The 25,166-nt window shown below is 38.8% G+C and overlaps 3 protein-coding genes across 5 annotated transcripts; 1 reads left to right on the top strand and 2 right to left on the bottom strand.

Moving 5' to 3' along the window:
- Window positions 1–85: 85 nt before the first annotated feature.
- On the bottom strand, window positions 86–9,962 carry LOC113535809 (coiled-coil domain-containing protein 186-like). Of its 3 annotated transcripts, none has more exons than XM_026929331.3 (7): window positions 9,789–9,962; window positions 7,581–7,604; window positions 6,859–6,876; window positions 5,674–5,767; window positions 3,588–4,991; window positions 2,294–2,354; window positions 86–1,688 (listed from the first exon to the last, which is right to left on the bottom strand). In XM_026929331.3, exons 2-6 carry the CDS (start codon window positions 7,593–7,595, stop codon window positions 2,317–2,319), a joined length of 1,569 nt encoding a protein of 522 aa, XP_026785132.3. In that variant the 5' UTR covers window positions 7,596–7,604; window positions 9,789–9,962; the 3' UTR covers window positions 86–1,688; window positions 2,294–2,316. The 3 variants fall into 3 exon arrangements, 2 of the variants coding, with proteins under 2 accessions (XP_026785132.3, XP_026785134.3); XM_026929333.3 differs by having other exon boundaries at window positions 5,744–5,767; XR_008303747.1 differs by lacking the exons at window positions 7,581–7,604; window positions 9,789–9,962 and having other exon boundaries at window positions 2,294–3,446; window positions 6,859–7,117.
- Window positions 9,963–10,849: 887 nt separating this feature from the next.
- On the bottom strand, window positions 10,850–14,973 carry LOC113535811 (GTPase IMAP family member 2-like). The gene is made up of 4 exons (XM_034311413.2): window positions 14,753–14,973; window positions 12,902–13,834; window positions 12,695–12,762; window positions 10,850–12,008 (listed from the first exon to the last, which is right to left on the bottom strand). The coding sequence occupies exons 1-3, from the start codon at window positions 14,781–14,783 to the stop codon at window positions 12,725–12,727; spliced, it is 1,002 nt and encodes a 333-aa protein (XP_034167304.2). The 5' UTR covers window positions 14,784–14,973; the 3' UTR covers window positions 10,850–12,008; window positions 12,695–12,724.
- Window positions 14,974–15,574: 601 nt separating this feature from the next.
- On the top strand, window positions 15,575–25,082 carry hmgcrb (3-hydroxy-3-methylglutaryl-CoA reductase b). Its single transcript, XM_034311410.2, has 20 exons — window positions 15,575–15,702; window positions 16,536–16,729; window positions 17,382–17,493; window positions 17,584–17,671; window positions 17,762–17,846; window positions 18,557–18,662; window positions 18,847–18,953; window positions 19,269–19,388; window positions 19,511–19,635; window positions 19,729–19,964; window positions 20,143–20,294; window positions 20,463–20,657; window positions 20,798–20,956; window positions 21,210–21,367; window positions 22,377–22,482; window positions 22,608–22,778; window positions 22,971–23,111; window positions 23,276–23,434; window positions 23,753–23,907; window positions 24,039–25,082. Exons 2-20 carry the CDS (start codon window positions 16,565–16,567, stop codon window positions 24,091–24,093), a joined length of 2,595 nt encoding a protein of 864 aa, XP_034167301.1. The 5' UTR covers window positions 15,575–15,702; window positions 16,536–16,564; the 3' UTR covers window positions 24,094–25,082.
- The last annotated feature ends 84 nt before the right edge of the window (window positions 25,083–25,166 follow it).

Raw genomic sequence — 25,166 nt, 5'->3', positions numbered from 1 at the left:
ATCCCAGATCAGGACTACAGTGTTTGAAACACAAGAAGTTAACATGAATAAGTCCCAAAAAAACACACACACAGTTATTACTGAAGATTCCATTTTAATGAAATGACATTCTCTACTTTTCCATTTTCCCTGCATCAGATTTCATTTCAACCTTGTATTTGAAAACACTGACTATTGTTTCGCTCTAAAAATGTAAGTGTCAAAATTATTGGCACCCCTTCAAAGACCTATACAATGACAGCTGTATTCCTAATTGTTTTCATTTAAGGTGTTTTAAAGTAATTTGTGATCTTTATTGATTTGCTTAGTGGCAAGTTCTATTTGTATAAAAAGTATAAAAAATGATTAAACCTGCATAAAACCCTTGGGATCCATGGGCGTAGTTTCCAATGGGGAAGAGGGCAGGGTGCTCCTATATTTCAAAATCTAATTTTCTTTTCCCCAATAGTCATAGTTAGCTGGTTGAGAGAAATACCTAACTAGTCTCCCAAACCTCTAAAGCCAAAACTACATGTGCTTTTGTAATCCATTAGCATGGAGACAGTCATGGGACTAAAAGCAGCAATTAAACAAATTATTATTTTGAGATAGCAAATAACGTGTAGGCCAACCCTGACCTTAAAGAAAGAATCATACATTGAAAAGAAATGATCCTGATATTTTAGAGATGAGGTATACAGTGTGAAATATGTCATACATGGAAAACCAACTTTAACTTTACGAAGTTTACGAAAATCAGGGGGTGTGTCAGAGGACAGCAGGAAACATGTTTACAGGAGGGCTCTGTGACGCTTAGTCTGTGTCTCAAATCATGCAATGTGCACTATATTCTTTGAGTACACAATGTGTACTTGTTTATTTTGTCTAGTATGTTGACATACTGAGATCTCCCTACAATCCCTGTACAATCCCCAATCCAAACCACAGCGCACTCTGATGCCTCCATTTCTTCCACTATGGATAGCAGGTTGCTACTTGCAATAAACGCATGTGAATCACACAAAGTGACACATAGCTCATATATCAATATGTCTGTGATCTGTATCCCACTTCAAAAGTCAGTAAAGAAAATCTGAAATAATGAAGAATAATAATTATTTATGTTGGAAATATATTCTACTTGTGCACACATTATTTGTTTATACCTTATTTTACATTCACGTTCTACCTTATTTTACACTCACATTACCTTATTTTTCATTCACGCCTGTATATGTAGTAGGATTCCAGGAACACCACGACTCTGATTTTTAAAAATAATTAAAAAAAAAAAATAGCACATTTATTCACATATCACATTTCATACATAGCTCTCAAATATAACATAAACATAAAAAATAGAAAACTTTAAATATTCAAGCACGGAGGAACTACAATGTAAAGTAAAATAATTAAATTAGCAAAAGTGAGGTAAATCTTATTAGCACGTAAATTTTAAAAACTAATAAAAAAGCCTAAGCTACATTTCTACCATTTCAACTTTTTTTTACATTGGTTACTTTTAAATTTTAAAAACTTTACAGAATGTGCATTGTAAGGAAACACATCTCCTCGTCTCAAGTTAGTGCAAGCACAAAGCATCTCTTTATCAGAATTGAGCCTGTATTTGTGGTCTTCCTCCCTTTTCTTCTTTTGTGTTCTTGTACGATTTTGTCTGTAGTGTCTCAGGAGATCATCTACATGGATTTCTAAACAAACATGAAGAAAAATCATTCAAATTCTATTTCATTCTTGTAGGCATTTAAGAATAAGCACATGTAATTGTGTCTCTAATTGACACATTCATTGACATTTACATTAAAAAATCAAAGATTTATAGAGTTGCACTTGAGACATGATATCAGATGTCTTATAATGATAAGTAACAGTAACACATAATAAAAAGCTCTGGCTTTCCTAATGCAGACAAGAGCTCATTCCACTTAGCAGTTTTGCTTTACAGTTAAAGGGGAAATGTTCTGTGTTGATCTTTTGTTTTTGCTGCCCTCTTGTGTTCACTTCAGGTAAGATTTTAAGACTTATAAAGAAGTGCTGTTTGTGTAACTTTCTGTGTAAGTCACACAAACGTTTTATTGAGGCAAGACACACTTCATCTCCAACTGATCTTTAGAAAAGATATAATAACATGTTGGCCAGTTAGTAATTTATCAGACCTCTCATGCAACATCCTTGGTCTACTGAACAAAAAAAAAAGTTTTAGCTAATTTTGCTTAAACAAGTTAACTTCGGTAATAATTATATTTTGTAACTTATTTCACACATCTATTAAGCTTTTGACTGTTCTCATACTCACCTCTTTCTGTGCTTTGTACCCATTTATACTGGTTCTAAATAGTCAGCTTGGTCACTGGAAACTGAAGAGAGATTATTAAAACAGTAGACAGTAAAACAGTATTCCAGTATTTATGAGAAGGCAAACATGTATGAAGTCTTCAGTACATTTTAGCAGACAAGCTGCTGACAGTTTACTCATTTTAGTTCTATAGTACTATACAGTAATATACTTTTAATCTATTTCGCTTTAATTCAAAGTTATGCATTTGTCACATTTAAGCAAGCATTGAAACATGTCCACATTATATTGCTACTTGAAAATAGTCTATAATCTTCTCTATAATCTTCATAATCAAGCAGATATGATGAAAGGAGCAAAAGTATGTGTTACCACCCTGAGGCATATTCTTTTTATACCACCACAAAAATGTGCCAATGATTAAGTGAATTTATGTTCTCACTAAAGTCCTCTGTCCTGAAGATTTCAAAGCACTGACAATGGAGAATTCTTCCATAAAAAAAGTTTTCCATAAAAACTTCCACCATATCAACATTTTTCAACTGTACATGGGCATTTTTACCTGTATAAAACTGGAAATATATATATTTCTTAAAAATGCTACAGAGGTATAATATTGTAAACAAAGTTTTTACAGGTTCACCACATGTAAAATTAAATATATAAATTTATTTAAAGTTCTCCAAAATGTTTTATTAATTTAATAAAGTCTCTGACCTGGGAACTTTAAAAATGATAGATTGAAATATATTGGTCATTGTGATCTGGAGCTATCAGCCACTTCCCAAGTGCAGATTATTCCCTTTTGGGAATGGCACAGGCTCTCCATGAAAGAATTTTTTTTTTAATCCTATGGGTTGTGCTGATTGTTACCTCTGGTGTTCAAACAGTACAACTGCATAATTAATAGTATGCTGATATCACACATTTCTATGATGGCACATCGTCACATTTTTGCACTGTGATGTATCGTGTCACGATGTATTGTTACACCCCTAGCGCTGTGGTATAATGTTAGTATAAAAATATGGAAATGTGAGCATCGTAGATGAACGGACTTCTGTGGAGGAAGCCTTGTATCTTCGGCTCTGCAGACATGCTACCTCCTGTCCAAATATTTAAAGAGGCAATGTAGCCAAATATATGATAATGACTGAAATGAAAAAAATATATATATATAGAAATGACAGTAATAACAGAATATACGGATTTGTTATATTACTGTTATGTTATTATTTGTTATGTTACTGTTTATGTTGAAAAACATGCACAAAATAAGGGATAGTATACTTACAGACTGGATATAATTGGTCTTTGCTGCCCCAGCGTACCAGTTGTGTTCCAGTGGCTTGTGGCTCTTGCTGTTTGCTCTCCACTTCTCTCCATCTATGCTCCTTCCTTAGTTCACTCTCTCTGCATTGGAAAGCTTCCAACTCCTTCCTTAGTTCACTCTCTCTTTGATGGGAAGCATCCAAATGCATCATTTTTTCGCGCTCTCTTTGTTGAGAAGCATCCAATTCCGTCTGTAGTTCACTCTCTCTTTGTTGAGAAGCATCCAATTCCGTCTGTAGTTCACTCTCTCTTTGTTGAGAAGCATCCAATTCCATCCGTAGTTCACTCTCTCTTTGTTGAGAAGCATCCAATTCCGTCTGTAGTTCACTCTCTCTTTGTTGAGAAGCATCCAATTCCGTCTGTAGTTCACTCTCTCTTTGTTGAGAAGCATCCAATTCCGTCCGTAGTTCACTCTCTCTTTGTTGAGAAGCATCCAATTCCGTCTGTAGTTCACTCTCTCTTTGTTGAGAAGCATCCAATTCCGTCTGTAGTTCACTCTCTCTTTGTTGAGAAGCATCCAATTCCGTCCGTAGTTCACTCTCTCTTTGTTGAGAAGCATTTTGTAATTGTCTTAATTGTGTCTTAAGTGTTAATTGTGTACTTTCCATGAGTTGGGATATATTTTCAATTTCCTTCCTTAGATTTTGAGTTGTTATATCCAGATCCTTCAGTTTTTTACAAAGCTTTTCTTCTTTATTCTTGTACTCATCCAACAAGGCAATTCTGTCTTTTTCCCAAGATTCAAAATTAACTTGTGTAAATATTTCATATGCTGATGGAATAAAAAACTTGCTCTTCTTATTACTTATCATCTCTTCAACTTTTCTGAACAGTTCTTGAACACTTTCATCCGTGTTCTCTAAGAGATGATACCGATCTTTACACATTGAAAGAGACTTGAGAGTGGCATTCTTTGATAGTTCAGACCCTGCAATGAACACCACCATACTATAGTCTATGGCCTCTTTCCCAAACACAGAAGTAATGGCTTTTAAAAGGTAATGCTCTTTGCCAGTGCCAACTTTTATCACCACAAGGAAAGCATGAGGCCCAGGGAACACCAGCGATATACAGTTCTGCATTTCGTTTTGGATTGATTTGAGTATCTTGGAAAAAGAAAAGGGCGACGCCAAACGATCCATCCAAAGAAAAGGACTATTTACCACACAGACATGTCTTCCTTGAACATAGTTTTCTTTCTTCTCACATCTTCCAAGATTACTCCCTTGGACCTGTTGGGCCTGTGCAGTCCTAAGTATGAAGCGACATGCATCATTCTTTGCAAGTTCATCACCTCCCAACAGTATAAATCTGCACTCCTCTTTGGGGTTAGTCGAAAGCCTCACATCGCACCAAAATGTTTCACCTGTTATAGAGAAATGCAGTCGACAAATCTCAATGTGAATGCATAGAAGCCAAAAAGTATTACACGACTGAAAAATAGTGCAAGAATCTTTTGTTGTATGTTTTTAAGATATAATTAAAAAAGTAACTAAATATTGTTTTAAGTATAGAATGTTGCTTTAAGTCCTAAAACTAAGCCTTGCTGAATGTCTATTAAGTTTAGCTTCATTGCATATCTTTATCACACAATTCACTAATGTAATTGAATATCTTCATGTTGTAAAAAGCTAATCATTTCTGTTGTTTAGCTCTTATAACATAAGGGAAACATGTAGACTGACTTCAGTGGTATGACTTTGATAATGAACAACTATCGGTGCCTGCTGTGAGATGGTAATACACCAGCCCATCGCTAAGCACCATATCTGCACTCATTCACACATAGGGGTAATTTTAGCATAGTCAATCCATCTACTGGCATGTTTTTGGGAAGTGGGAGGAAACAGGAGAACCTGGATGAAACACATACAGACACAAGGAAAACATGCAAAACTCCACACAGAGAGTAACTCAAGCTCAGGATCGAACCAGGGACCCTGGAGCTGTGACACAGCAATGCTACCCACGCCTAAAATTCTGGAGCAGACCTGTCATATACGTAGCCATTTAATAATGATTTCAAACACTTTTAAGGCGTGACTTACGCAATTCAAATTCCTCATCTTGTGCTGTAAAAGAAAGCAATGCTCTGTTAACACAAGCACCACTACTTACGCAATTCAAATTCCTCATCTTGTGCTGTAAAAGAAAGCAATGCTCTGTTAACACAAGCACCACTTACTAGTTACATAACAAGTAAAAGTAATGGATCTTCAGTGTTTGTGTGTACACTGTGAACATCATTAGGACAATACCTAGACTAACAAAACGACTAGACAGCATAGTTGTGAAGTAAGATGTAAGGACAGTTTATATATAAATGTTGGATAAAAAAAGATCTGTACTTGATAGATTTATAGATTTCTGAACATGCCTTTAATAAAACTCATAAAACTCATAATAAAAAATAAAACTCATTTCTAGAAATATATTAATACAGATCGATAATAAATATCTGCTAATGTCGCAAGTGGCAGAAAACATTTTCATTTTTAATTTTGTTCAAGCATTTGTTATGGTTATTATTTCATTATTTCTTTGGGCACTTATGTAATTCAGTTTCCTCAGTTCTTGCTGTGAAAAATAAGACAATATACTTTGTTATCACAACCACCATAACAAGCATTAAAATTTTTGTATGGTTCACTTTGCATAACTGTGTCATAGTTGACACACATTATGTGTCCGAAAGTTGACCACCTGACCCTCACACCCATATCTGCATATTGAACATCCATTCCAGATTTATTCCCCCTTTACTGTTATAATAAGCTCCACTCTTCTGGGAAGCTTTCCGCTAGATGTTGGAGCGTGGCTGTGGGGATTTGTGTTCATTCAGCTACAAGAGCATTAGTGAGATCAGGTGCTGATGTTGGGTGAGGAGGTCTGGGGTGCAGTCAGTGTTCCAGTTCATCCCGAAGGTGTTCAGTGGGGTTGAGGTCAGGGCTCTGTGCAGGACACTCGAGTTCTTCCTCTCCAACCTTCACACACCATGTCTTCATGGAGCTCGCTTCATGGAGGGGCATTGTGTTTGGACCCCTTAGTTCCAGTGAAGGGAAACTACAATGCTACAGCATACAACGACATTCTGTACAGTTGTGTGGGTGTAATGGTGAGGTGTCTACAAGCTTTGGCCATATAGTGTATGTTCATTAAAAAAATAGATTTTCCTGTTTAAGAAAAAATATGATTGTGTACTGCCCATCTTAATGCATAAAAAACATACTTACAAGGTGAGGGTAGTGAACCTGATGAAGTAAATTACAATAAGTAAGAAAGAGCTGTACTTCACAGACTTCTGAAATGTAATTATCATAAAGCTGTCTAATTTCTGACAATTTGTTTCTGGTTTGAACAATTCCAGACCAATTGTATGGCATGAGTGGTATGACATTTTTTTCACTTCCCCCCTCAGAAATTTACTACCTGCAATTTATTCATAGGTAGTACTTGACGTATTTAAGTAGAAATACTTAGAACTGGGGTTTAATTTTATCCTTTATATATATATATATATATATATATATATATCATCATTACGATTATATACATCATTGGTGTCTCTCGAGAGGGTTTGAGGGTTTGTGTGAAGAGGGTCTGTAACTCTGAAGTTAACTAGTACAGTTATCTTGTGCTGTTAATCTGCTAATAGCTAACATGAAACCTGGCACATAATATCTAATATCATAATATCACATAATCACATAATAATAATAGCTACGCAATTAATTTATTTGTCTATTTATTATTAAACCTGTGCACATAAACCTGAGCACTCTTCAGTTCTGTGCATGTCAAAGTACAATAGGTGAAATTGTAATAAAAGCCTAAAAAAAATTGTACATTATTACAGGTGACAGGAAGCATTTTCATTTTCAGCAGTTTTGCTTATTACCATGAATATGCATAACATTATAACAGTGGTCTGTGACACTTTAAATGGGTTACTTACTGCATTGGGCTTCATCCAATTGTTCTGTAAATAAAAAGGTGATATATTTTGTTACTGCAAACACCACTGATAGCTAAAAGGTTGAAAGGTGTGCTTGGGTTACGTGTATACACACCAATTTCTGAATTAAATAAACCAAGGTTTAAAACTATGGCGTTCTGTCACTAGCAAACTACTAGTTCACTAGATTACTTTACTAATTTATTTTTTGGTCAAAATTCTAGGGGAACCTTTTCCTGTAACTAAACCATCTACTGTAAATATTTTACTGAAATATAGAGAGGCAAGAAAGTACATTATATTGCCAATACTCTGTACAATGTTTTAATCATTTGCTAAACATTGCACTGTTAATGAAGCCTCTGTTCAAAAAATATATAATTAAGATTTTTGTTTGCTGGTTTACTTTGACTACTTTGAAAATAAATGATCAAAAAGACATTGTCTTTAAAGAATTCAGCATGGTTTTCTAGGAAACTTGATTGTGACTTTCAAGTGGATAAATTGTTAAAATGAACTTCGCCCCTTTTTCTGATAGTTTTTAAATTGTAATTAATTTGACTAACATACAAAGCAAACAATTGCATTACACAAGGTATTTTTGAATAATTAACTGTGATTGGCTTGTACTGGAGTTGCGTGCAACAGTGCGCTCTCAGTCTCTTCCCAAGCCCGGATAAAATTGGGAAGGGTTGCATCAGGAAGGGCATCTGGCATAAAAACTGTGCCAAATCAAATACGCGGAACAATGATCCGCTGTGGCAACCCCTAACGGGAGCAGCCGAAAGAGGAGGAGGAGGAACTGTGATTGGCTTGTGGCAACCAATCAACATACAGCACAACCTGAACACAGTCTACGCCCTAAACCACATACTACAGGTAAAAATAACATATGTAATCTTTGAAGTATTGTGTAAAGTAACAAATGGCAGTGGTAAATTTTCACAAAATACTCTAGTATGCAAATTGAGATCACACACAAATCTCTCTAGTTAGTGCTATCTATAATTGCTATCTATAATATTAACATAATAGTATATTAATTTTATAATAATATAGAAAATATGTAATAATAATTATATTAAGTTCATTTGCTGATCCTGCAAAAGCTAATTTCTCAATTTTTTGAATGGTGGCTAAATTGGAGGTTAATCAGATGTTAAATCACATGTGAAACACAGTGTGAGAGTGTAAACAACACCCAAAAATACTTTCCCCTGAGCTGTCTGAGCTCTCGCTGAATTTCTAACATCAGAAAATTTATGTGGTGTCACAAACATGCATACATATCGAATGCCTATCAGTTAAAGCTTTTGTGGTCACAAATGTGGTGTCGTTGTTCCATAACCATATTCACATGCTGTTGGCTAGTGACAAAAGGCAGACTTGATGACTTGATAAAGGAGTTTGAATCCAATGGCAAACCAGATTATCAGAGAGAAAGAAAACAACTATCACAGAAACACCCAGGTAAGCTTTGTGGGAGGTAAATCCGATCAAAAATAAAATGAATAAGTTGAAAACAGCATCTCATGTTGCATCATGTTGTACAACTCGTCCACTCTGTGTTAACTGTGCAGTAGTGAATCATTTTTCACATTCTGCCACATTGTGTTTATTATTCATTCTTTTTCTTATGATCACTTTCTAATTACAATCACCCGATGATCACCTGCACTACAACCACTTTACTTACTTTTGTTGCTACTTAGCATTTCATCTTTATCTTATTTTTTTTCTTATTTACTTAGTTTATTGTTGTATGGGTTTCTGAAATCTGTGTTCTCTGTGCATTGTCTGTGTCCATTGTTGTTTATTGTACTGTACCCCATTCTCCCCTAACTAGGCTAAATATTACTACATCTAAACCTAACCCAAATTCAGTCTATTATTGAAAGAATTACTGAAAGCATGTGTTCCCATAACAAGAAATACAAGAGTTAAAAAAAAAAAAAAAAGTACTTAAAAAGTACAAACAATGCAAGGATTTGAAATATGCAATATTAAATTCACATTTAATGCCAAAATTGATTCAAGCATATCAATCAAATTTAAATATATCACAACTGATTTAAACAGTTATTGTTGTTTACATGCATTATTTTTATGTACCCTATTAGCATATTACCGTAATTTCTCAGAATCTGCAATATGTCATGTGTGTGTGTGAGAGAGAGAGAGAGAGAGAAGGTTTCTAAGAAGGTTTACCTTTCTTTTGCAGTCTCCGGTGCATTGTTTCTATTTAAATAATAATAATTATTATAATAAATACACTGCTACTACATGTATTACTTCATTCCGTTCGCATCCAAAAATTATTTTGATCCTATTATTATTATTCAAACAACTACTGGCGACGACATTTTAGAACTGCAAAGCGCCATAGGCACCTCCAGATCTATCAGTTTTACTTTTGATGAGGAAAGGGAAGTGGGTAACGGGTTTCCGGTTGACACTGTCAAGCTTTGCAGAGCTTTCTCAGACGTATTTCATGTGTGAGTGTTAACAAGTTAATCCAGAGAGTCGATATTTCACCAGTACAGTAGCCTATGTCAGTGAGATGATCTTCATCTGAGACAATCAGCTCATCCCCAGACAGGAGAGCAGTGTCTAAAATATGAACCTTTAACCTTCATGGTTAAGTTTATTTCATCTGGAAATACAGATGGCACATGCAGAGTCAGAATCAGTCATGAAAAAGAGATAGAGAGAGAGAGAGAGAGAGAGAGAGAGAGAGAGAGAGCTGTCTCTGCTGGACCCTTCACACATACGGCTCTATACATCTAAATCCAAAAGCAGTTTTGCTTTGTGTAAATATAGCTACATCAACATTTTAAAGAAATCTTTGCACTGACACATACTGTATGTGCAATATACACTATATGGCCAAAAGTATGTGGACACCTGACCATCACACCCATATGTGTTTCTTTCCCAAACAAAGTTAGAAGCACAAAATTGTATAGAATGTCTCTGTAGCATTACAATTTCCCTTCACTGGAACTAAGAGATCCAAAAATGAGATGTTCAGCAAGCACATATGGGTGTGATGGTCAGGTGTCCACAAACTTTTGGCCGTATGCTGTATGTCTATGCAATTCTGCTTTGGCACAAATGTAGTTATCATTTCACTGTCATTATACACAGCACACATTTCATCCAAGCAGTTTGTTAAGACAGATCTGTTGTTAACAAGACTTATTCACAATAATAAATATAAAGCTGCACTGGCCCCATGTTCAAAATGCTTTAATTCTTGACCACATCATTAAAGGCATTGGATAAAAAAAATTACATGGATGAATCTTCTTCTTTTTGTATTGAACAGCTTTATTCACCTTTTTCAATCTTTAAAAGATCTTTTATTTGAAAAAAAAATATTGCACCTCTATTCATAGGCTTAGCAGAAACTAATACAAACCATCTTTGTATTAAACTCCCATAACCCAAAATCTGAAATAATACAACACTCTTGCTCTTGCTGCTCTCACGCTGATCTCTGGTACTCGTCATTTAATCTGCTGGCTTGTAGACTTTGCCCTCAATGTTCTTCTGTTTCATGTTTGGACACAATTTTAAACGTTTTGTGTCTCTAACCAGAGTTCACTTTTGTTATATTATACTGTGTATTTATATCTCTTCATTGGTTCATTCACTGTGACCAAAATGTTGCCATATTTCCTATTAACAGCATAGTGTCCCAACAAGAGATGCTTGTACAATAACTTATTGCAGTGCATGGTGGGATTTCCTGTGTGAACAAGATATTCAGATACAAAATGACTATATGGTCATTACTCACTCTACTTATTAGTATATAGGGCCTATATGTATTGTATGTGTGTTTACAAGCCTGGTCTTTGTTTCTAATCCATGTAGAACAGTTTTCTCAGGTTTTCTGATTTTGTCTGTATTTGGATCCCATTCATGGACTACAACTGTGATTGTCAGTAAACCGATCGATCTCCAGCATCTGTATTTACATTTCTGGCATTTATGATATACTTATGCTAGTTTAGGTCATGGATTAAGCGTACCATCAGCCTAAAAAAAACCTGTTTTGGAGGTTAGTAGATTATGAAAACAAAACACAAGACAAAAGTATCTACATATTACACAGTATCCTGAGATCCTAAATGATCTGGGTACATAAGAAAGACAATAACTATTTTATAACAGGTGCTCCCAGCTGAGAAATGGTGTCAGTTACACACTGGGTTGGGGAAGTTGACTGTGAGGTTTTGCGAATGGACAGAGAACCTCGGTTTCCTCAAACGGTGGAGAGTGGCGGGCCCTGGTGCTCTGGCGACCACACGACCGTGGTGGCAGAGAGAGATGTGTTGGGACTGAAGATCCACTGCGATCCCACTTGGAGACTTGGAGGTTGCTCATGCAATCGGGTGTCGATTGAATGAATGGTCACTACACCTGGAGAATTAAAAGATCTGGCACGTCAGAGCTGAAACATTTCCTATCCAACATTCCTAAAACATTCCTAATGTTAAAAGCTTTGTGTCAAATTGCATACTATGAGATTAGATTTAAAAGTATTTACTAATCTAGAAAAAAACAGAAGATTAGAATAGGTTCATTTTTCAGAAGGTTTCTGAATATCTAAACCTAATTGGGAAACAGAAGTGTTTATACAATGATTTGTTTATACAGTGTTTAAACAATCAATTTGAGAAACAGCTCTTTGTTCACGCTGTTGTGGACATCATCGCGTTCTTCTGCTCCCACTAACAATTTACACTGGTATTGCACATCGTGTTAAATTTATATGACAGAATGAATGCAGGATACACGTGGTGACCATCTTGCGTATGCGCTCTTAAAATAAGTATTATCCAAGCCTAAAAGGTAAACCTATTGAAAAGGTAAAGGTAAAGAAAGGCAAAATTATTGAAAGGTTGAGTGATGGAGGTTCTCAGGTCACTTTTTTCTGGTTTGGGGCCCTGAAAGACCTGTTCTGCCGCTTCTGCATCAAATGTTCATTTAATCTGCATTCACATGTAATAATGTGATGTTAATTTACATAAATATTATGCTACAGTCATCCTGCATCTTTATCTCCATTGCAAATCTCTGGTGTATGTGAAAATACTGATACTCACTAAATTTTTTTCAGGTCATCTAAAGGTCATCTAGAGGTCATCTAGAGGCTTGTTCTTGTTTTCTGGCACTACATGCAAAGAATCAAGTTACAAAAAAACAAACCGGTGAAACTCCTTTCATTAAATTCCATTCACACAAGTTTTAATACAGCTATCAAGATGTCATTCTCTAAATCTATCATAAAGATTGTTTTCTAAGGAACTTACTGACTGGTTGTTCAAAGTCTTTGCTGTTGCGCCGTACACCTTTCAAGTGTTCTGCTTCACTGCCTTGTAATTCATCCAGCTTCATTCTTAATTGTTTCTCACTTTGCCTAGCTGTGTCCAAATCCTTCTGTAACACACTCTTGTGATGTCTGGATACTTCCAGCTCCTTCCTCAAATCGCTCTCAGTTTGTCTAAGTGTATCAAGTTTTGTCTTTAGCACGTCCTCCCTCAGACGTTGCTCTGTCTTCAGTTCTTCCAGTTCTCTTTTTCGGTTATTTTCCTGAGCCCTTTCCCAAGGTTCAAAATACATTTTCATGATATTTTCATAGAAGTTCTGAATAAAAAATCTGCTTTTTTTCTTCTTCTGTGTCACTGCATCAATTCTTCTGAAAAACTCTTTGACACTTTCATCACTGTTCTCCAAAAAGTAGAACCTTGTTCCACACATCTTCACACAGCGGTTTTTCAGTGCATCTCTTGGATTTTCCCATTCTTCTCCATAAACAAATAATACCATTGTGTACTGTAAAGCCTCAGCTCCAAACATGTAGGTTATTGCTTTTAAAAGATGATGTTCTTTCCATGTAGTGTGTCCAGCTCGCATCACTAGCAGGAAGGCGTGAGGGCCAGGAAATGTTACTAATGTACAGTTTTGAATCTCATCTCTGATGGACTCGACTCCATTCGAGAAAATCCAATATGAGGCCAAGTGGTTCATCCAGTAGGAAGGAGCCACATATACAGAGACCTGTCTTCCATCAACAGTCCCCTCTCTAATGTTGCCTTTTTTAGGATTGCTTGTTTCCTTCCTATTATCAGACCTGAGTATAATGTCAGCTGCGTAATTGTTATAAGCACAATCTCCACCCAGCAAAACGAGACGAAGATCTGATTTGGGTTCATCTGACGGTGATTTGTGTGAATAAACATCAACTGTAAGGAAAAGAAACAGCTTACAAATATATGGCATAAATCTCCTAAATTCAACAGCTTGTACTGTATACAATTAGCTACACTGGCTTAGCAAACCCCTCTGAACTGAAGCATGGTGGTGGTAGCAAGAGTTACTATGGTTGTTTCTCTGACTAATGCCACTTTTACTCAGTCACTGACTTTGGTCAATGGCCTCCTCTAGGTAGAGTCATAGTCGTGCCATATTCTTTCCATTTTTAATAATGTATTTAATCGTGCTTTGTGGTATGTTCAGCATTTGGGATTGGTTTCAGCTACTTGGTCTTCATGATGCTGTTTGTTTACATATGTTCTATAACACACTCTATGGTCAGGAACAGGAGTACGGGAATACAGAACTAATGTAGGGGTTTCACACCAACAGGGGTGAATACTTATGCAATCACAGCTTAAGGCGAAACTCCATGACCCTGAAGGTGTGAGGCAGCAACGCTACCACCATGCTGCCCACATCAAACATTTTTTTCCCCTAATTTTAATCACTGCTATTCTCCACCCACTGGCTAGTAACTACCAATCTGGGATGGTGAAGGCTAACACGTGCTTCCTGAAGCCACCCACTGCAACGTGTTATCACATGGCAGATAATTGACTTCTTGTGGTAAAACGATAAAGAGGTAAAGAGAAAGAAAGGATTTCAAAGCATTGGAATTCTTTTAACATTTACATATATATATATATATATATATATATATATATATATATATATATATATATATATATATATAGATAGATAGATATATATATATATATATATATATCAAATGCCAGATATATTAGAAGTGTTGGATGTTAGGCTATGAAGTAAAAGTGAAGTGGAACATTATTAATCGGTGCATTACAAGAGGATTAAAGGTTTATAAGATTCAGGTGTCCTACCTGTCTGTGCTCCGCTTGAGCTTTGCGCCATTTTCTCACCTTCCTCCTATTCACACGGTTAAAGCATTTCAGCTGTACAGTATCTTATCCTTATATTAAAATATTATTTAGTTTGAGGGTTCGGGTCTTGCCTGATGCTCAGAGAGTACATAACACCAGTTTATCTTCTGTTTAAACTTTTATGGTTTTATGGTTCTTATCAAAGGCGGGCCTGCCCTAACTGTTACATGTTCTGACCAATAAGAAACTAGAAAAGTACTGATGTGAATGAAATTAATTATGCATGACTTTCACATTTCCTGGACATTGACCTGAAGCTGGAGCTTTAGAGGCAATATAATTACTTGAATGTGGTTTAGATTAGGTAGGTTAGTTGAATTTTATGACATTATAATGGTCTATCATTATGTTCTGGTCTGGAAGTGTTTAATCTTGGCTGAGATTTATTTCAGAAGCACAAGAAGACTGTAAATTTTAGTTAAACCTTAAACACTTTATGCTTTGTGTCTTAATTAATATTCCTAAGATGTACATTTTTGTATGTTTGTATTTGTGTTTATTATAGGAGTCTAAATAGGATTAGTCATTTGGGCTATTTTAAAGTAGCAAGAAACATACAATTAAAGAAGTATTACAGGTATAAAAAAGGTGTATAAATTCCACATTACAAGACAAGAAGGGTTAAAGTTAAAGTAAATGTAAATAATTGCATAATTTAAATGTTTGAAATTGGCTATTAGTTTGTAACCTGGTGTTAGCATCTGTTTGGCCACACTCTCCCCCCGCCCACTCCCATTGGTCAGGTGAACCACGCATGCTACATGACGTCAGCCCGGTGGGCGTGTCCTCGGCGCTTGGGTTGACTCATGGACGCCATTATTGAGGGTGGATTACATCAGTAGCTCTTAAGGTCTATGGACACGGTCTGTAGAACGGCTTAACAAATGAAGGTAGGCTTTTTTACTACGGACTGCTTTTTAAATCACACATTTTGCGTTGTTAATCTTATCATTTTACCGAGTCAATTCTTTTGACCTTGGCTAAATTTGGATTCCGGAAGTGTAGTAACAGCTGCGCTGTAGCTAGCTCACAAGTGACTCGTGAATGTATTTTTCCTACCCGTATTCCGCACTGTGTAATATGATTGGCTACTAACATACGGTCACATGCCATCCGCCAATCGGTTGATTCGGAGTTGGAAGGTGTAGCCAATCGCGGGTGAGAAGGCGGGATTTGTCGGATTACGGGTGAGGAAAAGCTAGCAACCTTGTTTTGATATATAGATATGACATATTACTTATCATAGACACTATTTGAGGATATATTATTTTAAGCAAAGTTTAATTAAACGTTAATTACTTATCACGCCTTCCTATAGCTAATATAACAATCTTTTATTTTATTAGCTGCTTACTTAAAGAAATGTCACAGTTAGGTGCATTATAATCATCACATTAAGTAAGTTCTCCATTCTAAAGTCTCATCCAGCTATAGATATGGATATGTATATCTATAGATATATCTGTCTATCCAGGCATATATAGCAAAATATTAATTATATGATGATCTCTTTTTGACCAGATGCTATCAATAAAGCAAAAAAAACCTGAATAAAATCTCAAACATCACTGATGTGAGGGCTGTCTAATGTAGGATAGTCAGAGTATAAAATTGTTTTTATCTGATTTCAGTAAAATCTCAACTGTAGTCTTTGTGAGCGTCAGTTCACCTCAGTTTTCGTGTATGTGTTGTTGATGATCATTTGCTGTTTCTCTGTTGCCAGGTGACCCGTTAAGCCCCGTTACCGTGACGATGCTGACCCGCCTTTTCAGGCTGCATGGCCTGTTCGTGGCCTCTCACCCCTTGGAGGTGATCGTGGGAACGATTGCTGTGACCATCTGTCTCATGTCCATGAACGCCATCGCTGGCGGCGACCAACTCTGTGACTGGAAGTATCAGTGTCCTAAAGCACAAGAGGTACGGTGGCCTGAAGGGGACACACGCTACACAAGTCAACATTTTTCACATCTTGATTTATGTTTTTAGTCTAAACAGGCTTCAGACACCTTCAGTGTGCCATAAAGGTAACTCAGTAACTGTGGTAAAGGAACTCGGTGATTGGCCAGTAGAGATTTCTGAATGAATAAAGGGGCGGAGACTGGCAGCTCAAACACATTTATCTCAGCATGACGTCCTCCATGATGTGAAGACTTTCCTGTGATGGAAAACTTAATTGCAGTCTAACTTTGGACTGACACTGGAGACTTCTTCCATAATTGTTAAATAAACATCTACGTACCTAAAGCTTTTCCATATCAACAATTACACATTGTTCTTTGTTAAATAACAACACATGTTTTTGAATCCAGTTATTACTAGGTAGCTTAGATTATGGAAGTTGTTACTATAGAAATGATAACGTATTGGAATGAGCACATTAATATAAACCGGTGATTTGCCTTTGCAGCCAGAACTACTGTCAGAGCTGCTGCTTTAGACGATGAATCAACACCTTCTGACCAATCAGATTCGAGAGTTTCTTCACTGGTCCTGCTTGCATGAGCACGGGAGTGAAATCAACAACGAGTTGCTTGATAGAAATTAATCACAATTCCTTTAACTTTTCCAGAAAATCCTGAGCAGCGACATCATCATCTTAACGGTCACCAGGTGCACGGCCATCATCTACATCTATGTGCAGTTCAAAAACCTGAGGCAGCTCGGCTCCAAGTACATGCTCGGTGTGTGCCACCTTCTCAACTTTTCTAAGGATGTTTTCATTGTAAATTCATGTTCATCTCACTTACCTGCTTGAACTTTGTGTGCCGCAGGCATTGCCGGACTCTTCACTGTGTTCTCCAGCCTCGTCTTCAGCATCGTGGTCATTCATTTCCTTGGGAAAGAGCTCACAGGCCTCAAGTAAGTCATGTGATGCTGTTTTATTTGCTCAATGTGTTGATCTAAGAGTTTGAAACTCCTAAAATAATCAGACGCATTTTTCCCGTACAGTGAAGCGCTGCCTTTCTTCCTGTTGCTGATCGACCTGTCTAAAGCCTGCACGCTGGCCAAGTTCGCTCTCAGCTCAAACTCTCAGGTAACCTCTCTGATAACCAAGACCTAGTTTATCATCACCTCTTATACCACAAGCACTGAATTCTCGATTCTGATTGGTCAGATGGTGTAGATTACTTGCAAGACAAATCACAGGTTTATATTAACAGCTAAAAATGGTGATGTTTTCTGTAAGGAGATGTTTGTGTAACATTTATGGAAGGTGTTAGCGCTTTCTAACAGTCAGCAATAAAGTTGTAACTTTAAGTTTTCCGACGCAGGAAAGTCTTCAGGACAGAAGAGTTTGCGTTTTTGCAATTTCTCAGTAAATGACAAGCTGCATTTTCTTGGTCTTATTAAATTCAAGAGAGAGGAAAAGAGAGGCTAGTGAGGGAACGACCAGCCTATTTATAGCTGTAACTATAACTGTAGCTATAACGTAAGTGATAGCAGAATTTAACTTGTTTTGAGGACGCTACACAACATTAAATGTAACTATAAACGGACAAAAAGTATGTCATCCTTCAGTTAATAAAAAAAAAATTGTTGTGGTATAATAAGAGGAATAAAACACTTCGGGACATAAAGTTATTGGAAAATAATCAACTTCAGGGTGGTAACAGTAACTCCGCTTCACCACCACCCCATCGTTGATTATTTTCCTATAACAGTGTTCTATTCTTTACTTAAAGATGTTACAAACAAGCTGCTTAATATACTTCCTTTAGTAAATAGCTGTCGTTGAACCCGCAGGAGGAGGTGAGGGAGAACATCGCTCAGGGCATGGCCATCCTGGGGCCGACCTTCACCCTGGATGCCGTGGTGGAGTGCCTGGTAATCGGAGTAGGAACCATGTCTGGTAAGATCTGATAAACATCTGTAATGGTAGCAAAGGTGTCAGGTAAAATTGCACAATAACGTCAGAGTGAATAGAAGAAGGAAGGATCTCCATAGCACTCAGTATGATGCAGCTCTCAAAAACTCTGCCTTAAATATTATTAATGTGTTACGTCTCAATCTTACGACTTCCTGTGTGTGAGCAGGTGTTCGGCAGCTGGAGCTGGTGTGCTGTTTCGGCTGCATTTCCGTCCTGGCTAACTACTTCGTCTTCATGACCTTCTTCCCTGCCTGCGTCTCTCTGGTGCTGGAGGTGAGAATCGGAGGTGTTCTGAACCTTGTAGGCAGCACGCTAGAACTTTATGCTGAGTGATTCGACTTTGAGCTCAGAAGAGTGCTTACAGGCTGGAATTTGCCTTGGACAGTCATAGATCCAAAAATGCAAAAAACTTGCAGCACAACAGCAACATCAGCGACTTTTTCAGTTTAGGAAAATAAGTGAATGGTTACTTAAGAGGTGTGTGTGTGTGTGATTAAGACATGCGAGCATGGGTTCCATGTGTGAGTTGAGTTTTATAAACACTTATTGTCTAGAAGTGTTTGAATAGACTTGTTTTCTCCCTTGTAGCTTTCGAGAGAGAGCAGAGAGGGGCGGCCCATCTGGCAGCTGAGTCACTTTGCTCACGTCCTGAAGGAAGAAGAGGACAACAAGCCCAACCCTGTCACACAGCGCGTCAAAATAATCATGGTGAGCAAGATCACATAGGAGCACACCAGAAAATGCAAACCAACCAAAAAAAGGATGCATATTGGCTGCATTAGTGATCATTGTGCAACACTGTGTGTGTGTGTGTGTGTGTGTGTGTGCAGTCTCTGGTGCTGGCGCTGGTTCACGCACACACACGCCTGCTGGACGAGACTCCTTCCAACAACTCCTCCGGCTCTGCTGTGGATCTGCACAGCCCCGACATGGACGCACACACACCCATGACCAGGTAGAGCTCTGCCTTTCATTTTCATTCTCCTGCTTAGTATTATATTATATTATTATATTATCTCTCTCTCTCTGTCTCTCTCTCTCTCTCTAGTTTGGACATGGAGCAGGTCATCACTCTGTCTCTGGCTCTGTTGCTGGCTGTGAAGTACGTCTTCTTCGAGCAGGCGGAGAACGAGTCCTCCCTGTCAATCAAAACCCCTCAGACTTTCCTGTCCAATAGGAGAGCAGGAGAGGAACGCTGTAGGAGGGATGTAGTTTTACCCAGAATCCCACACATGGTGAACGCCAACACAAGTCCAGCTCCGCTTTCCGCTACAGACACGAGAGGTACTCACTACAGCTTCTTTCTTTCTTGTGTTTGTATTTCTTATCTTTTACTTTCTTGCTTTTTTTTTCTTGTTCATTCTTCTTCCTTTCTTCTCTGTGTTGTGTGTACACGCTCAGCCAGAGACACTCAGAGTTTGTGTGTTTTCTGAGTGATGTCTTTCTCTTTTTTTCTCGTTAGATAAAGATCCTCAGCAGCAGGCTGTGGCGTGTCCTGCTGCTCAGAGACGTACAGCAGAGGAAGAGTCAGAGGAGAGAGAAACACAAATCCCTGAAACTTCAGTCCAACCTCGTCCTCTAAACGAGTGCCTGAGCGTCCTCAGAGACCCGCAGGTACGACACCAAACACACTCACAAATGGTTTCAGTTAAATTCAGTTTCAAAATCAAAAAAAAATAATGAAAAGAAAACAAAATTGCAATAAAATTGAATTATATTTGTAATATAAACATGGCGTGTGTGTGTGTGTGTGTGTGTGTGTGTGTGTGTGTGTGTATGTAGCAAGGCCCACGTTGCCTGAGTGATGCAGAGGTGATAGCACTGGTGGAGAACAAGAGCATTCTGGGATACCGCCTGGAGGCGGAGCTGGAGACTCCAGAGAGGGGCGTGGCTATACGTAGGGAGATGTTGTCGTGTAAGTTGCCCCGTCCCTCAGCCCTGGAGAACCTCCCTTACACAGGCTACGACTACTCCAAGGTATAGATTCGGCTTTTATTCTTTAATTCCTCAAACCAACCTGTTTACTCGTTTGTTTGTTTGTTTGTTTGTTTGTTGTATATGGATTGTTGTTTAAACTGACACTAAATTCAGTAAATCTCTCGTTTTCTCGTCGTCAGGTAATGGGCACAAACTGTGAGAATGTGATTGGTTATGTGCCTGTGCCAGTGGGCGTGGCTGGCCCTCTGCTATTGGATGGGAAGGAGTTTTATGTTCCCATGGCGACGACGGAGGGGTGTTTAGTAGCCAGCACCAACCGAGGCTGCAGGGCCATCACTGTGAGTCTTTCCCTTTCTATCCGTTTATTTCCCTTTCTTTTTTGCTTTAATTTTCTTCTCTTTATTTTTATCTCACCTTTCTTTGACCTAGCCTGCCATGCTTTTTCTTTCCTTTGTTTTCTTGTTTTCTTTCTTTCTTTCATCCAATTTTAATTCTCTTTTGTCACTCTCTTCATTGCAGTCTTTACATTTCTTTCTTCTATTATGTAATGTTATTCTCTCTCTCTCTCTCTCTCTCTCTCTCTCTCTGTAGCTCTCAGGTGGAGCGAGTGCGCGTGTCCTGGCTGATGGTATGACTCGGGGTCCAGTTGTGCAGTTGCCGTCAGCGTGTAAAGCTGCAGAAGTGAAATCCTGGCTGGAAAGTTCTGACGGCTTCAGTGCACTTAAACACGCCTTCAACAGAACCAGCAGGTGAGAGAGCATAGCACTCAGGAGAAAACTGCACAGTGCACTGACACTTACTGAATCTAATCCAGTATCCCCTCCTGCATCCCCTCCTGCATCTAATCCAGTATCCCCTCCTGCATCTAATCCAGTATCCCCTCCAGTATCCCCTCCTGCATCTCTTCCAGTATCCCCTCCAGTATCCCCTCCTGCATCTAATCCAGTATCCCCTCCTGCATCTAATCCAGTATCCCCTCCTGCATCTAATCCAGTATCCCCTCCTGCATCCCCTCCTGCATCTCTTCCAGTATCCCCTTCAGTATCCCCTCCTGCATCTCTTCCAGTATCCTCTCCAGTATCCCCTCCTGCATCTCTTCCAGTATCCCCTCCAGTATCCCCTCCTGCATCTAATCCAGTATCCCCTCCAGTATCCCCTCCTGCATCTAATCCAGTATCCCCTCCAGTATCCCCTCCTGCATCTCTTCCAGTATCCCCTTCAGTATCCCCTCCTGCATCTCTTCCAGTATCCCCTCCAGTATCCCCTCCAGTATCCCCTCCTGCATCCCCTCCTGCATCTCTTCCAGTATCCTTTCCTGCATCTAATCCAGTATCCCCTCCAGTATCCCCTCCAGTATCCCCTCCTGCATCTAATCCAGTATCCCCTCCAGTATCCCCTCCTGCATCTAATCCAGTATCCCCTCCAGTATCCCCTCCTGCATCTAATCCAGTATCCCCTCCTGCATATAATCCAGTATCCCCTCCTGCATCCCCTCTAGTAACAAGCCATAGGCTATTGCAGTTAAATTTACCAGTTTGCACATATTCATTTTATTTGCGAGAGCCTCATAGCACGTTTGTGAACTTTAAAACACCAGGGAGGGTTTTGTGATTTTTTTTTTTTCTTTAATTTTTTTTTTACTTTGGAGTTCTTAATTGTTTCTCATAGTTTGATGTCATGAACAGAGTTTTGATTTAGTGTGTGTTGGGGTGAATCCTCTCTGAACTCTGTGTGTGTGTGTTCTGTGTTGCGTTGCAGGTTTGCTCGGCTTGACCAGCTGCAGGTCTGTCTGGCTGGCAGGAATCTCTACATCCGCTTTCACTCTCAGACCGGTGACGCCATGGGCATGAACATGCTGTCTAAGGTGTGTGTGTGTCTTTGAGTATGTGTGTGTCTGTCTGTTCATATCTGTGTGTGTGTGTGTGCTCCTGTAATAACATCTACACAGTAGTAACCCCTGTGTTGTACTGTGTGTGTGTGTGTGTGTAGGGCACAGAAGAGGCATTACGCAGGCTGCAAGAACAGTTTCCTGAGCTGCGTGTGTTAGCCGTCAGTGGAAATTACTGCACTGACAAAAAACCCGCAGCCATTAACTGGATCCACGGTCGAGGAAAATCCACCGTGTGCGAGGCCACGATCCCGGCTAAAGTGGTGCGAGAGGTAAACACACGGAGTTAAATACGGCTAGTAATAACGGCAGGTTAATTCCACCACAGCAGTGCTGGTTTCTCGAATCGGATCTGAGGCCGGTTTCTGTAACAGCAGCTCTGACAGTACTGCCGCTGTCCTTAAAGAATGCAGGCGTCGTAAGTCGAGTCCTGGTGTCTCATGTGGCTCTGTGGCTCCCTCTAGGTGCTGAAGACGAGCACTGCGGCTCTGGTGGAGCTGAACATCAGTAAGAACCTGGTGGGTTCCGCGATGGCCGGCAGTATAGGCGGCTTCAACGCACAGGCCGCTAACATTGTAGCAGCGATTTACATCGCATGTGGACAGGTGAGATCTGAAAATCCGGAGGAAAATAAATATATGAATGGTTGGTTTCTCCGTTATGGATATTTGTGGACACGATGAAAGTATACAGTCACTAACTGCTTTGGGTATGTGTGTGTGTGTGTGTGTGTGTGTGTGTGTGTGTGTGCGTGTGTGTGTGTGTGTAGGACCCAGGTCAGACAGTAGGCAGCAGTAACTGTATCACTCTAATGGAGGCTGTCGGGCCAGACGGAGAGGATCTTTGTATTTCCTGCACGATGCCGTCTATAGAGCTGGGCACCATTGGAGGGGGCACAAACTTACCACCACAGCAAGCCTGTTTGCAGGTTTAGTCACCATTCTGTTGTTTCCAGCTCTGTGAACTTTGCCTTTTATGGAGTTTTGTGGGTGTGGTTAATGTAAATCTGCTATGCCGTGAATGCAGGTGGTACTTTAAGGCATTTATCGACACACGCATACGAGTGTGAAGAAAATTAGCTAAACTTTTGTAATCCTGGTGGGAATGTTTAGTTTGGTTTGGCATGCAAAAATAATTACACACTACTTTACTAAAAGATTACTGTTAAAATGTTGGTGCATAGATAATGATACAAAGCAAATGTTAGCTAGTTGTGAATTCCAAATCAAACTATGTGTGTGTGTAGATGCTGGGCGTACAGGGTGCGAGTGCAGACTGTCCCGGAGAGAACTCGCGCACCTTGGCACAGGTGGTGTGTGCGGCGGTGATGGCAGGAGAGCTCTCGCTCATGGCCGCTCTCGCTGCTGGACACCTCGTCAAGAGTCACATGACTCTGAACAGGTATATACATACACACACACACACACACACACACACACACACACACACACACATGCTTTTTGCTGTTATGAGCTATAAACTGCACTCTGGTGTGTCTCTGTAATCAGTTGTGTTGCTTTTTCTTCCTCCAGATCAAAAGTCAACCTTACAGAAATGTCCGGATCGAAGATGAAGGATCCTTCCTGATGGTGCATTCTGGGAAATGGGAGTCTATGCTAGCTACAATATAACGACTGCCAAAACTGACTCTTAGGACGTTTTTTTTTTTTTTTTTTTTAAAGAAAACTCTGCCTTTTAAAGTCAGCAGAAGCACGCTGACACGAGCGCAAGCAGAACATGGAGAAATAAACCCTTCTCAGATCCATGTTTGGGCTTCTGGAGCCGCTTTGCACTAGTGTTTGGACAATGACGAATGTCTGTATGCGCTAACAGTGAAGTATTGTGACTTGGTCAAGCACTGTGATGGTATTAAGCGTTGCTATGTCGAGACGCAGATCGTGCACGAGAAGGCGGCTGTATTCTTTAATCGAGGTTTATATGCTGATAAAACAAAGGAAGACGAGTCTCATTTAAAGCTGCGGTTAACTACGTGACACAGTAACATCACTACTACACCCTAATTCTGTGGTACACTAAATCCTGGATCCGTTAAAGATGTATGCTTTGTTTTGAACAAATGTTTTGTGTATCTGTCTATGTTTGTGTGTGTGTGAGAGAGAAAGTGCTAAAGGTCAGAGTGTGAAATTAAAGTGTGTTTAATTCACTGGATCATAAACAAACTGGACTTGTGGCTGAACAGACGTGCTGAAAGTGAAGGTACTAAACTAGTCTGATTAAGTAAGGAATTCAAGAATTTCACACAGTACGTTTTATCCGTTTACAGTTACATTTATTGTGGAACGTCCATGAAACTTATCGCAGCTATAACAGTCGTTCTGTTACGTGTGTCACTTTTTTTGGCCTTTAACAATCAAAGCAAACACACACATGCAGACACGCTGTTCTGCCCGATCCTGCAAAATAAAATAACAGTAAAGCCATATTACTCTGTTTCATAAACCTTATTGTTTAGTTAAATATATATTTTATTAATTAATTTAAATTCACCATGGCTGTATTTTTGTTTTATAAAATGCCAAAAATGTAAAATAATTAAATAACAGTGCTGTTATTCAGATCTGCTCCAATGTGAGTTGTCTTTAAATGCATGATAATAATTTTGATTAAATTATTTTTGAGTAATTTTTAAAAATGACTGT

This window comes from Pangasianodon hypophthalmus, chromosome 15 (assembly GCF_027358585.1).
Source record: "Pangasianodon hypophthalmus isolate fPanHyp1 chromosome 15, fPanHyp1.pri, whole genome shotgun sequence".
Classification (NCBI taxonomy): domain Eukaryota; kingdom Metazoa; phylum Chordata; class Actinopteri; order Siluriformes; family Pangasiidae; genus Pangasianodon; species Pangasianodon hypophthalmus.
Note: the sequence above shows the minus strand (reverse complement) of the source record. Positions and strands in the feature narration are given on the sequence as shown.